Here is a 13,163-nt window from a genome sequence, read left to right on the forward strand (position 1 = left end):
CTTTTCTCAACTTATCAGAATAAATTTGAAAGATGTTTTTTTTAGTCCAGGATATGTATTTTTGTAAAATGCAACTAGAAACCTGGAAGAAAGAATAATCTCATATTGCGTCAGGATCAAGAACATGAATGTGGTTCTAAGATCAAAAAGGATGTCAGTGCAGCAAACAAATTCACTGACAGTCCTGTACATGATGAGAAGTAACAAAGATGATTTCTTGCAAGAACTGGGAACTCAGAAATCTACACTGCGATAAGAAAAAAACACTGAGAAGTGGAGATCTTCAACTGAATTCTTCCAGTCCTTTCTTTCCAGAAAGAAAAACACATTTGAGAGTAATGAAAATGAAGAGATGACTCGAGGATTGGTGCTGTGAGATGAGAAAATTACATGGACACCCTGCTTGTTCAGTGGAGTTGGTGGATCCAAGCATCTAAGGAAATCATCTTGCTGAACCTTAAAATAGAAAGATTTAAATGAAAAATATTTAGAAACATATTAACAAGGTTGAGGAGCATACAATCACCTGCAGACGGAAAAAAATGTTAATATCGATGAAAGGAACAAAGCAGTTGTAGGTGGTAAAGTCAACAAAACATCTGTGCTTGGGCAAGCTAATAAAATGAAAAAAAAAAAGAAAAATGAAATGTTTGCAGCCAATTACATGAAAATATATAACAAAATGTAGAAATCAATTGTACAAGAATGGATTTAACAGTGGTGCCACCACATTTTTGCCATCCTGTCGTGACTGGAATACTGTAGTGGATAATAAGAAAGAAGTAAGCACAAAGATGGTGAAATACCATTTCTGGAAGAATTATAAGAGATATTCTAGTGCTTTAGACTACCAGATCAATGTGCTGAAAGGCAAGTCAACATGCCAAACTACTTGCAGACACATTTGTGTACCTACATTCTGTTTCCCATGCCATAGGCTGCAGCACTAACACGCACTGAACCAACTCAGCTGTACAACAATTATTTATAAGCAAGCAATACATTTATAGCAAAGATCACCATACATATACTTATAATGGCCCCATAGTGTAACCTTTAGCATGGCATTGTTAACGTATAGTCTGGGCAAGTGAGACTTGCATATAATAAAAGTTTCTTCAGTCATATAATTACAGAAAAAAAGAAAGATAAGAAGCTTGTGATTAAGGACAATCTAGGACTGGTTAAATACCTAAGTGAACATTTGTCTTCACTTTTAGATAAAGTGTTGAAATAAAAACACAGGCTGAATAGCTAAAAGGGCATTTTGAAATACAAATGACCATATTTGAAGTGAAAACAGTAGATTTTATTTTTCTTGATTGAAAGTTACCAGTTAAGTGCTATCCCAGAGGAGTGAAAGAGAGGTTATATGAAACTAAATCTATTTAAGAATGTTTTTAATTAAACTATTGGTTTGGAAGTGTTACTCTTTGGTCAGAGAACAAAATCCTAGTACCCAAGTGTAAGGGTAATGAGAGAGCAATCCAGACTATCATAACCCAATAATACACAGGATGTTTAAGCACACTGTGAAGAAAAGTACAAAAACATTAAGTAAATCAAAAAGGGACAGTGTTTACTATGAATTTTAGTATAAATAACATGGACAGGGAGGGAGTAAAGAAGCAAAGATTCTTCTCAGTGGTGCTTAGTGAAATGAGCAGAAGCAATAGACACTGGGTGGTGGTGTGGTCGTTGTACTGCAAGGGTGGTCAAACACTGGAACAGGTTGCCCCGAGCAGTTGTGTAGTCTCTGTCCTTTGAGACATTCAGAACCCAACTGTGTAAGGTCACAGGCACTCTGCTCCAGTGGACTCTGCTTTAAGCAGGGGGGTTGAACTAGATAGTCTTCAGAGGTCCCTTCCAACCTCAGCTATTCTATGGTAACAGCATATTTTTTTCCTCATCTTCACTCTGTCCCACAAGAGGAAATATATTCTGCCTAGTGAACATCTAATAGTTATTTCTGGGTTTAGCTAATCAAAAAGTTACCTAATTAAAGAGAATGCAGTTTCCTTATTTAACTTCCTAACTTAAAGCTCTGTATAATTTGGACACAAATCTTTTTTTAGTCTGGAAAAAAGAAGACTGAGAGAGGATGTTTATAAATACTTAAAGGGTGGATGTCAGGAGGATGGGGCAGGCTCTTTTCAATAGTGCCCAGTGACAGGACAAGAGGTAACGGGCACAAACTTGAGCATAGGAAGTTCCATCTAAACATAAGGAGGAACTTCTTTACTTTGAGGGTGGCAGAGCACTGGAACAGGCTGCCCAGAGAGGTGGTAGAGTCTCCGTCTCTGGAGACATTCAAAACCCGCCTGGATGCGTTCCTCTGCAATCTGCTCTAGGTGAAGCTGCTCTGGCAGGGGGGTTGGACTACGTGATCTCCAGGGGTCCCTCTGACCCCTACCATTCTGTGCTTCTCTAAACAACTAAAATGCTAGACACCAAATGCTCTAGCCAAGAAAGGCTGGATACTAAAATTGTAGAGATATAGCATGACTACAAATAGAAACTGTAATTATTGATTTTATCTGCTAAAAGTCAAATTGATTTTTATTTATCTGAGAAACCCCTCTCAAATTTCCTAGGAAAAAATATAAAGTATATGCATGGATTGTGGGTTGCATTAACACCAAGAAGTTTATGTTTTGTGGTGCCTAACTGTTGTGGTTTAACCCTAACTGACAAGCAGGACCATGCAGCCGCTCACTCACTCCCCCCCTCAGTGGGACTGGGGAGAGAACCAGAAGAGCAAAAGAGAAAACTCGTGGGTTTAGGTTAATAAGTAAAGCAAAAGCCACGCATGGAAGCAAAGCAAAACAAGGATTTCATTCACACAGCTTCCTATTGGCAGGTAGCTGCTCAGCCATGTCCAGGAAAGCAGGACTCTATCACGTGTAACGGTTATTTGGAAAGACAAACGCCATCACTCCAAATGTCCCTCCCTTCCTCCTCCTTCCCCCAGCTTCATATGCTGAGCATGACATCATATGGTATGGAATATCCCTTTGGTCAGTTGGGGTCAGCTGTCCCAGCTGTGTCCCCTCCCAACTTTCTGTGCACTCCCAGCCCACCCACTGGCAGGGCAGTACGAGGAGCAGAAAAGGCCTTGACTGCTTAGTAACAACTAAAAGCATTAGTGCGTTTTCAATACCATTCTCATCTCAAATCCAAAATGTAACACTATAGCTGCTAGTAAGAAAGTCAACTCTAACCCAGCCGAAGCCACTGCAATGACACAGCACAATCAGCAAATACTATAAGGATCTTGTCTGCAATATTTCTGTTATTTGTGAGAATGCTACAAACCATCACTTTCTATTTTCAAAAAAAACCCCAAAAAACCCAACCAACCAACAACCCAACTGAACTAAATATTGCTTATGGCAACTCCATTTGAAAATGCACCACAGGTTTTATAGCAGCTGATACTTAATGCAAAAACAAGAGTCTCATTTTCAAAGATGGAAAGCATGACCATGGTTTCTTATGCAGAGCAGGCAACGGAATGAATCAAAAAGATTTTTGAGGCTACAAATTAGAAGCTCCAAAACATTTCCAAGCTCTTTCCTGACTGTACACTGGAGAGGGACTCCAAGACACACCACCTCCCTCTATTGTCCCACATGTTAGTTTCCATGCAGAGAAAACCTAGGCACATAGCCCAGACAGGAGTCACAGCACACCCAAACAGAAAATGTTGATCCAGCCTAAATTATATCTTTGACCATGTCGGTGCACAGATGCTTTATTTACCAGTCCAGCTGTAGTATCTTCACATACAAATTAAGTATACAAAACACAATTTGAATGTGAGTGTATGACCACTGCATTTTTGTTGTTTTCTATCTCAGGGACCATTTAGCCTTTAAGAAGAGGCATCTCACACATTGCTGACACAGAATTTCCAAATATGTACAAGTGTAACATATTTTCCTCACATCTTTTTAGTGTAATTTTGTATGTGTGAGAGCATATGTGCAAAGGTGTGTGCACAAGTTCGGTTTGGTTTATTTTACAATGATTTCCTGAATCAGCTTCCAATTAAGATTTTATTTGGTATAACACTGTACCTGATGTTGAGCATCTTAAGAGTTATAAAATAAAATACCGCATTTTATACAACACTTTCTACTAAATAATTAATCAAAGACCTTTTTTCTGATTTTAATGTTAAAAGGGAAGTTGCTACAGAAAATAAAAGGGAAAAAATCAGAATAGATCAAAATGGAGTAACTATTTCTCAAGAGCGTTTACTGTTAATTAAATTACATTTATGAAAGCCTGGGAAAAATAGGACAAATAAATATAGTCACAGGAGCCTAACAACCTTGATTTTTAAAATTTTCACTTACGGCACTTTGCTTCATCACGGTTATTTGAACAGTCAGGTGTGAAATCGCAAATTTTGTCAGATGAAATACATTGTTCATCCCCGCATGAAAAAAATCCCAGTGGGCAGTTAAAAGATGAAGAATTAACATCTGCAAATTCTGTTTCCCCTTAAAATTCAGAAAGGAAAATATAAGTAAGAACACACATACATAAAATTCTAAAAAGTATTTTTTGTCTTCTTTGACTATATCAATGTACACAGCATGTAGAATGTATTACCACCTATGAAGCGAGCTAGATTACACCACAACATATTAGTGTCTGATGCTCTTAAATTATACTTTACTCTCCACGATATTCAAACACTTGTGTGAAAAAGTATCAAAACCCTCTTAAATTTATACAGCCAGGCTCCAGTTCAGAGGCGAGGTGCTGTGTACATCAGCCCGCTGTTTGCCCCACAGTCGGGAGCAGGTCTTACACAAAAAATTTTGGCTGTAGCAGTGGTTTCTCTGCATTCAGCCCACAATGAATATTCCATGAAGCGAGAAGTTTAATGTTGTACCATTAGGAGCTTGCACCTCAAACCACATATTAGAAAACACCCCGAATTTCAATGAATGGAGAAACCAAAATCCAAGGACTATTGTTTTTTTTTTTTCTCCAATAGATTTCTGGAAGGAGTGCAAGTGAGAGGAACAACATGCAGCTTTTGATTTTTTTGTTTAACTTAGTTTATTTTAATACGCATACTCTTATCCAGACAGACCTTTTTTTAAAAATGCCTCCCTTCTAAAAATAGCATCTTCATGACTGATAGGTAAACAGGGGAGTTGTAGGGAAAGTAATTAAAGCAAATAATCTTCAAATACCTAGCTACTATCAACAAGAATGTAAATAGGGATCAGAGAAGCCTTAAAAACACAACGTTGAAATTTTCTGTTATGCTTTTGAATTTTCCAATAAAGAAGGAATTCAGGTATCTGCTGGGTATAAACCATCGATAGTACCACTGTCTGCGTATGTGCCCATGCCATTTTAGACAAATAGTCATTAATATACAAGAGGACCAGAAGCAGCAGTTCGACAGAGGTTTACAGTTATTTTATATTTACATCTGTTTGCACTTCAAGATTACACAGTGCGGGTACGCAGACAAGGTTGGTGTGCACTTAGACATTTGACAGTAAGAACGTAAGCACCCTCTTACCCAAAAGATAATGCAGTGGAATTGGCTCTTCAGTGGAATGTGTAAGATACTTTGCTTCTGCCTCCACATCCAAGTGTGAATGTGGGCAGGTATTACGTAGTAAGTGGTATCTGGAAATACCCACCCCAGCTTACTTCACAGAACTAGTGCAAACTACTTATAGCAGCTAGTGTGTAACACAGGACGAGAGCCTTCATTATAGATGATTGATTAGAGCAGATGGACTTTTTCCCTCAGATTTTCCTCTACCTCCTTAAAGATATCTTCAAGTTGTCAGTCAAATCACAGTTATACATAACAGACATTGGGTAAAAGGCATTGAAAACAACAGAACTTGCCTTCACGTTCTTGGCTGACACCTGGAAGGGATTTATTCACAACTCCACATTCCTCTGTTATACTGATGTCATCAACAGCAACAGTAGCCTTTGTTGTAAGAACAGTAGCTCGTAAAATAATCTTTAAAGACAAAAAAGTAAATTAGCTCATTAAAGGTGACATAATAAAAAGACATATATATATATATATATTTTATAATTTACTACTTCTGCTACCTACAACCAACTCTGAATACCAGGCAGCAAAAACTACAGTTGAGATTTCATCAAAGTCAGAAATTTATTCCTCATTCGTCAAAGCCATAATTATTCACTTACAGAAAGTTACGCAGCCCAGATGACCTTGTTTCAGTCTAAACAGGTAAAAGCCATCACTACTTGAATGAATTGTTTTCCTGCTGAAACTGTTAAAAGTTATACACTATTTTGAATGAGCTACTCAGGGTTACTAAATATAGTGGTTTACAACTCCTTTAATTGTGTTCCTCTATACTACGCCTGTTGAAGTCAACAGGATGTGGTACAGTAAATGTAGGGACTGTAAGGATGCATTTGTAAATACAAGGAAATATTCAGGGGATGATAAAAGGAAGTAAAGTTCAGTCATAACTTACCAATAATGAGAATTGAGTGCCCTTTCTTTTAGACCATTTTATAGATGAGACATAAATTGAAGAGACCAAAACTGGAATTTTGGTTTGCTGAATCATTATATTTGAGTTGCTGGTTCCCCTAACGGTTCCTTTATAAGTTTTAGTAAAGCGTAACAGCCTTAGATTATGTAAAAATAAAAGGAAAGTCAAAAACTGCTAATTGTTTCTGCAGTCAATGCTGCAAATTGAAGTATCTGCACTTCTGCCTTTAGCTAACATAATTAGGCCCTCACTCTGATCAGTAGTTTTTATAGCAAGTTCATTCTATAAAATCTACTGTGCTATTGCTACTTGATTTTTGTTACAAAAAGGTGATTCTAACGTATACAATACTGAAACAATGGTGATGTTCTTTAATACCTACATCTATTGAAAGAGATAAATGGATTTATTATTTTTTTTATATATGTGAGCATTAAAGGAACAGAAGTTCTCTTTTTATATTTCATTATGAAAGTAAATTAATTCTAAAGACCAAATTAGAGTAACTTTTTGGAAGAAATGTACATGTAGTTTCTAATTACCTGAAAAGTTAAGTCTTCAGCTGCACTTTCTATAGGTATATTCACTTTTGTCCACTGCATTTCAGGCAATCCTGAAATGTCACGCAGTTTTTCCAAATTGCCATCTGCTGCAGTTCTCTTAAAGACAGAAAGCTGAGAATCCTGAGATAACCAGTACCAAAACCTTACCTGTTGAAAGATTTTTTAATGAAACACTTTAAAAACTATATCACCAATCTGCAATAAATTCAGGACCAACTCATAAACATACATTATAACAGGTCTAAACACAGCCTCGGCGCAAAAGAAGGAGATATATGAAACTATGGCATGTTGAGGAGCAGCATTGTATCCAAAGAAAAAACCATAATTAAAAGTAAAGCTTATTTTTAAAACTTACTTTTAACTTGTATCTATCAACTTATGCAGACCAACTGATATGACATCCCTTAACTCTTTTTAGCTTAGTAAGGACTTAGAAACATCTCAAAGATTTATTTTTTTTTTTTTTTTTTTTTTACAAATGCTGAATATAGGACAGCTTCATAAGTACGTTAAGCTCAGAAGTGCAACAGTGGAGGTGCTTATATAAAAGAAACCTTCTGATCTTCTATTTCCACATGCAACACAACTGAAAATTACCTGAAGTCAGTTGTTTAAAATAATCTATTGATCTGAAACAAGTGGACCAATACATGGAAAGAAAAAACAACAACTGTAGGTGAATGCAGCTACAAAAAAGAAGCAAAGACGACCAGAAAACAGTGAGAAGTCCAGTTCACTATGCTTCCATTTCAATACAGAATAAACTTGATGCATTTAATTATATTTTTTTGAATGCTACCCAGACAAATACTTCAGGGAAAAAATAAGATCTTCCAAGATTTTTTTTCATTCCCCAAGTCCTTCCTGCTTCTTCACACCGTGAAAGACTAAAATTACTTCAAATGCAGACTCTCTACTTCCCTGCAAAAGCCTTGAATAATACTTGAAACTTTGTGAAGGTAAAACAAGAAGGTAAAACAAAATAGCTCTTCCTGCCCAATTCTCTGCCTATCTTCATATGATCTTACACTGTGAATCTTGGATCATCACACTACGAGAGACAAAGTTTCGTTTTATTTTTTAACATTATATCAACTTTTAAACAGAGTTAAAAAATACAGACCATTTTGTGCAAACTGCCAAATGAAACGTATTTTTTGCAAGACAATAACAAATACAAGAAAACCCATCTTAGCCTCAGGACAAACACAGATGCATGTGTTAGCCAGCTTTCAGTTAGACATGAAACAATTAAAGTACTTCTATTTGAGCAAGATAGCTGACACAAAGGCTCTACAGGTTGTGGAAAAGCATTATATTAGGGACTGTAACAGTCAAAACAGCCTTAAGGTGGTGATGTAATTTTTATTTAATTTACTGTGAATTAAAAAAAAAAAAAAACAAAACCAAAACCAACTTTTAATCACTGGTTGGGCTACTGAGAAAAAAAAAAAGAAAAGAAAAAGAAAACAAATGCTTAAACACATAGTTGAGCAAACACCTTTCCTTCCCTCTCCCCAGAGCAGTTTAAGTCAAACATTTAGCCTGTCCCCTTCCTAGTCTTTATTTCCGCAATTTTTGCAGCAGGTTATACGCAGTCTTGCCCAATTCCTTTGGTGAGGCAACAGGTGGAACAGGAGTTTGGGCATGTGATCAGTGGGTTTTTTTCTGGTGCTCCCTACAAGTTCCCCTCCTCTGTTCACTGCTTCTTACTCTTCTTCCCCTGCTTCAGCTCAGGGCTTTGACAGGCCACAGTCCCTCTGGGGTGTCCCCACTCCAACACATGCAACCCACAGGCACAGTCTCTCGGGGGTGTCCATGTCCCAGCATGGGTCACCCGTAGCTGCAGTCCTCTCAGAGCCTTACCTTCTTCAGCATGGACCACGTCCTTCCATAGGTACTTCTCCAGCCATATCCCCAACAATGTCCTCTTCCATGTCTCCTCCTTATTTGTCCCCAAGACATACTTTTTATTTATAACTTTCAAGGAAAGTACTAGTTTAAGAGTAACCAGACTCTGAGGTGTCTTCTCCTCAATAAATTACCATATTAACGTCTTTGTTAAAGCCGTAGACCCTTGGTGTGCCAAGGAAGTTGAAGAACAGGATTGATGAATTTGAGAACGCCTTACATTCAAATCATTGACTATTAACCTGAAAATCATCACGCTTGTGGATTCACTACCTTTCACTTCCGGACCTGAACTTAATCCATAAAATTAACAAATACCCCAAAGACACAACCTCTGCTATGGATGAAGGGAGGGTTTCTCTTTGCTTGTTTTACATAGTACAAAGTAGGTCCGTAGTTACTGGTGGAAATAATCTTGTTACAACACACTGTTACTTTTTTATGTCTTCTGGCTTCATGGCTGTTGGACTTGGTCTCTCAATTTCCCATAGTGTTTCTTCCCACTCCGAATATCATGTATTATATAAAATAATCTCAAAACTTATTAATAAATTGAAATACTTTCATGTAACTTTTTCCCCTACACCAGAAAGCAGGTATACAAACACTTTTCCCAATGAGTTGTTTGAAGAACTATACCCTAAGCGATCTAGATGTAAGGTTTATGTTTATAAAACAGCTTTTCAAACAAATTTATGTTTTCATTACATAAGAAATAGTTACCCTCCCTCCCTGTGTCTACACGTTCTATGTTACAATGACTACTCTGTCCATTAAAAAGCCGTAAGCAGACGGCTAGGACTAGAAATTTGCTTCTACAGCTCCAAAGACTTGAGCTAAATGAAGATGTTTCTTAGCTGACATCTACAGAATGACTCATCTACAAGAAGCTGCAGAAAGAAGTTACTTCTAAGCTTCAATTAGCCAGCAAGGCACAATATAAAACTGTTATCCCTCAACTCCAATTTTCTTTCTTTCTTTCTTTTTTTAAACAACTGGAGCCAAAGAACTTGTAAAGCTATTAATAAACATAGATCCCTTTATGTAGATCCTTTTATCCTCTCAGTGGGACATCCAACAGAGGGCAACATCTCACATTTATACGCAAAGAGCATAACACACCAATACACATCCTAATGAGCAACCCCTACTCCTTACTCTTTCCCAGAAATAAAAGTCTGCAGGGAAAATGTGGCAGAAAGCCAGGCTTCCAGTCTTCAAAAACATTCTTTTTTCAGACATGTATAGCAGGATAAGAACTTGCCCTCATTTTTGTTGAATCTAGGAACTTTAAATACATTACATACGTGTATACTCAAAATGAAAAATAGTTTATTTTCTGACTTTGAACCAGAGAAACGTATGTGCATCCCTGCTGCATTTGTATTTGTTTTGAATGCAGACCAAACTCTGCAATAGATCTAACCAGAGTGATTCATTGATTCACACACAGTTGTGCCCAGTTCACCTTAAGGAATTCTAAGATAAGTTAATCTGATCTTGAAAGGTGCTTATCTACTCAGTATCAAAGTCTACAAAAGAGATATGGAACGGCCTGAATGAAGCCACTGTGCTTAGAAAGGCTGTTGGTATCCGGGGAGTAATGCAACACACAGGGCTCAGGTGGGATGCTGAGAGGCCTTCTGTGTTCTCTGCAGCAGCACTTTGCTTGATTTCATTCTGCATCTATTTAATTTCTGATTCTTCAAAACCCTAAGAAGCCATGTGAACATTAAGAACTGAGAGAGTGCATTAAGCGACAGCAAGGTGCTGTTCTTAAATTGTTTAAGAGGTTTCTACTCCTCAGCTGCAAGTTGCAACTATTCAGCTGAGATCTGGTGACTCATTGATGTGCACATTTCAAGTCAGATAGTCTCGAGACAGACAGATTTATCTAAGCCAACACTTGTTTCAGGTTCTTTACACTACAAAAATGCTAGAGAAGCCTAGGTCCTGCTGGAATAAAATTCTGATATTTGTTGGGCCTTCTAAACACAGTTCCTCCACAAATTGTTTTCTGGCATTTTTATTTTTGAAAAAAGTTTTCCTACATAAAATTACAGTTTCTATTCTACGTTGGGTCTGAAAAATTAAGCAACCAGTCTAAATTTTATTTTGTTTCTCTAAAGCCTCTTTTTGCCACTGAACACAATAGAATTATTTTTGGCGATCTCTCCCTATCTTTTCCTTTTCTTCTCTGTGACTTCTTAAATCAGGAGGCACTATGCAGTAGCAGAAAAAACATAACACCGTAACTACACTACTTGGCTTCTTCCCAGTATGGCATAAACTCAGGAAAGTTCCAGAATAGAAAACAAAAAAAGCCTCAGAAAAAAATTAAAAGATCTACAACATCTATTCACTTTATTCAGTGGCCAAAAGGATAAACGAATATACAGTTAGGAATGTTTTCTTGTATTATGTTCTTTAATAATATAATTATATATATTTAATATATTTCTCCAAATTCTATTATAAAAATATGTATTTTATTAAAAATTCCAACATTCTAGTTATAAAACTGTATTTTCGTTTTTCATCTAAGATTTTTCTATCTTTTAGCCCTCTTGACCCATTTTTTTCCAGGTAACCTTCTAGTTTCTCATATAAACCACCATCCTGGCTGGTTGCGATCGTCTACAGAGCCAGAAGATGTTTGATGAAAAAAGCACTTCAAGGTAAACTCTCCAGTTCTGCGCTGATCGGCTTGAGAAGCATCCTCCTCAAACCATCAATTAAAATTCAGTAGGTGTCTGGAGCATGGTAGATAATTCTCTCTGGTCACACCATCATAGTTAATCTATAAAGCGACTTCAGATCACAGGTCTCCTGCTATGGGATGCTGGATGTGTGAGCCTTTCCTGCCTACAGATGACAGCGCGACCCTTTGCCAGCTTTTGCTTGAAAGGCTTCTTTGACTGTGAGTTGATATGGCCCTGACGTTGTTGTCCAACTCGGCTTCTCACAGCATACAAAAACCTGAAGCGTAGCCTTAAATCTGAGTTATCTGGTGGATGCTTTGGAAAGAATAACAATCGGATATTAAAATTTGGTAGCAAAGCAGTAAAAAGCTTGCTGCATCTCCCTTCTCCCAAAGAATTAGTCTCCAGCTCTTTCCACTGGTGTTGAAATGGAGCCAGTTTTTCAGCAGCAACATTTACAGCACGAAGAATACCAGATCTGCACATCAGGTGAGTGGTAGCTTACAAAGGTAGGGACAGTTAATATCAAACTGTTACCTGGCAGCAGGAAAGCCCAGGGGACAATTTGACAACCAAAGGGCTCCCCAGATGAGATATGGCCATCTTTGTGTTCATGTTATGTGATCCACTGAAGTAAATGAATGCTCCTGTAAACAAAAATCAAAGAAATATGAGAAATGTGTCATGCTCCAATGGCAAATAGCTACCTCAGAGAGGTAACTATGTGCTCTATGTGGCACATAAAGCTTATTCATAAATGTAAACAACCAAAACAGCTTTGACTGGTTCAGTCTCCGTGGATAACGAGCAGGGTCTTGTAAAAGGCTGCAACAACCAGTGTCTGTGTAGGCAAAGACAAAATAGAATTGCTAAACGTTCCTGTCTCTTTCCTCCACAGTAAAATTAACGGACTGAGTCCAAAGATGAGGAAAGAGCAGGAGGGAAAAACGAGTATTTGGACAGACATTGCCAAGACCACCCTGTCATGGTGTCTGCAAGCGCTTAAACCTGAGGAAGTAAATACAGAGCCCTGCAAAGGGAGTTACTTCTGTGAGGGCATTACTGGGTAGACACACTGGATGTATTTATTTTATCTGCCCTCTTTAGGCAAAAATCTTAAGACCTCCCTCCTCCAAACTGTACAACTACTTCCCACCACCTTCGCACGGTGCCCTTCTGCTCTCCGCACAGGCTGGGGAGAGCGAAGGGACCGCAGGAGCTGCAACACAGAGCAGCCTGGAGATCAAACAGCACAGACCTCAGCTGGGATCCCTAAAGGACACATTTTAATTGGCTTAAATAATGGTTCAAACAGAATTTAGAACAAAAATTCATTTCCTTTAGGGTACAGTATTCACTGTCAGTGCAGCCCAGCCAGTTTTAAGCATGCTAACAATGTTGCAGACCATGGGAGCCAATGGAATAAGCTATATTTTCTCATGGGGTCCACAGACTTGACA

General features: G+C 37.8%; 1 protein-coding gene across 1 annotated transcript in view; it reads right to left on the reverse strand.

Moving 5' to 3' along the window:
• The window catches only part of MALRD1 (MAM and LDL receptor class A domain containing 1), a 263,637-nt gene that overhangs the window by 207,821 nt on the left and 42,653 nt on the right, over nucleotides 1–13,163 (reverse strand). Inside the window, exons 11-14 of the mRNA XM_063323881.1 lie at nucleotides 12,241–12,350; nucleotides 7,067–7,234; nucleotides 5,890–6,010; nucleotides 4,362–4,508 (exon numbers count right to left, since the gene is read on the reverse strand). Coding sequence (XP_063179951.1) covers nucleotides 4,362–4,508; nucleotides 5,890–6,010; nucleotides 7,067–7,234; nucleotides 12,241–12,350 — 546 coding nt within the window. The remainder of the gene's footprint in view (nucleotides 1–4,361; nucleotides 4,509–5,889; nucleotides 6,011–7,066; nucleotides 7,235–12,240; nucleotides 12,351–13,163) is intronic.

The sequence above is a fragment of the Chroicocephalus ridibundus genome, chromosome 2, assembly GCF_963924245.1.
Source record: "Chroicocephalus ridibundus chromosome 2, bChrRid1.1, whole genome shotgun sequence".
NCBI classification, from domain to species: domain Eukaryota; kingdom Metazoa; phylum Chordata; class Aves; order Charadriiformes; family Laridae; genus Chroicocephalus; species Chroicocephalus ridibundus.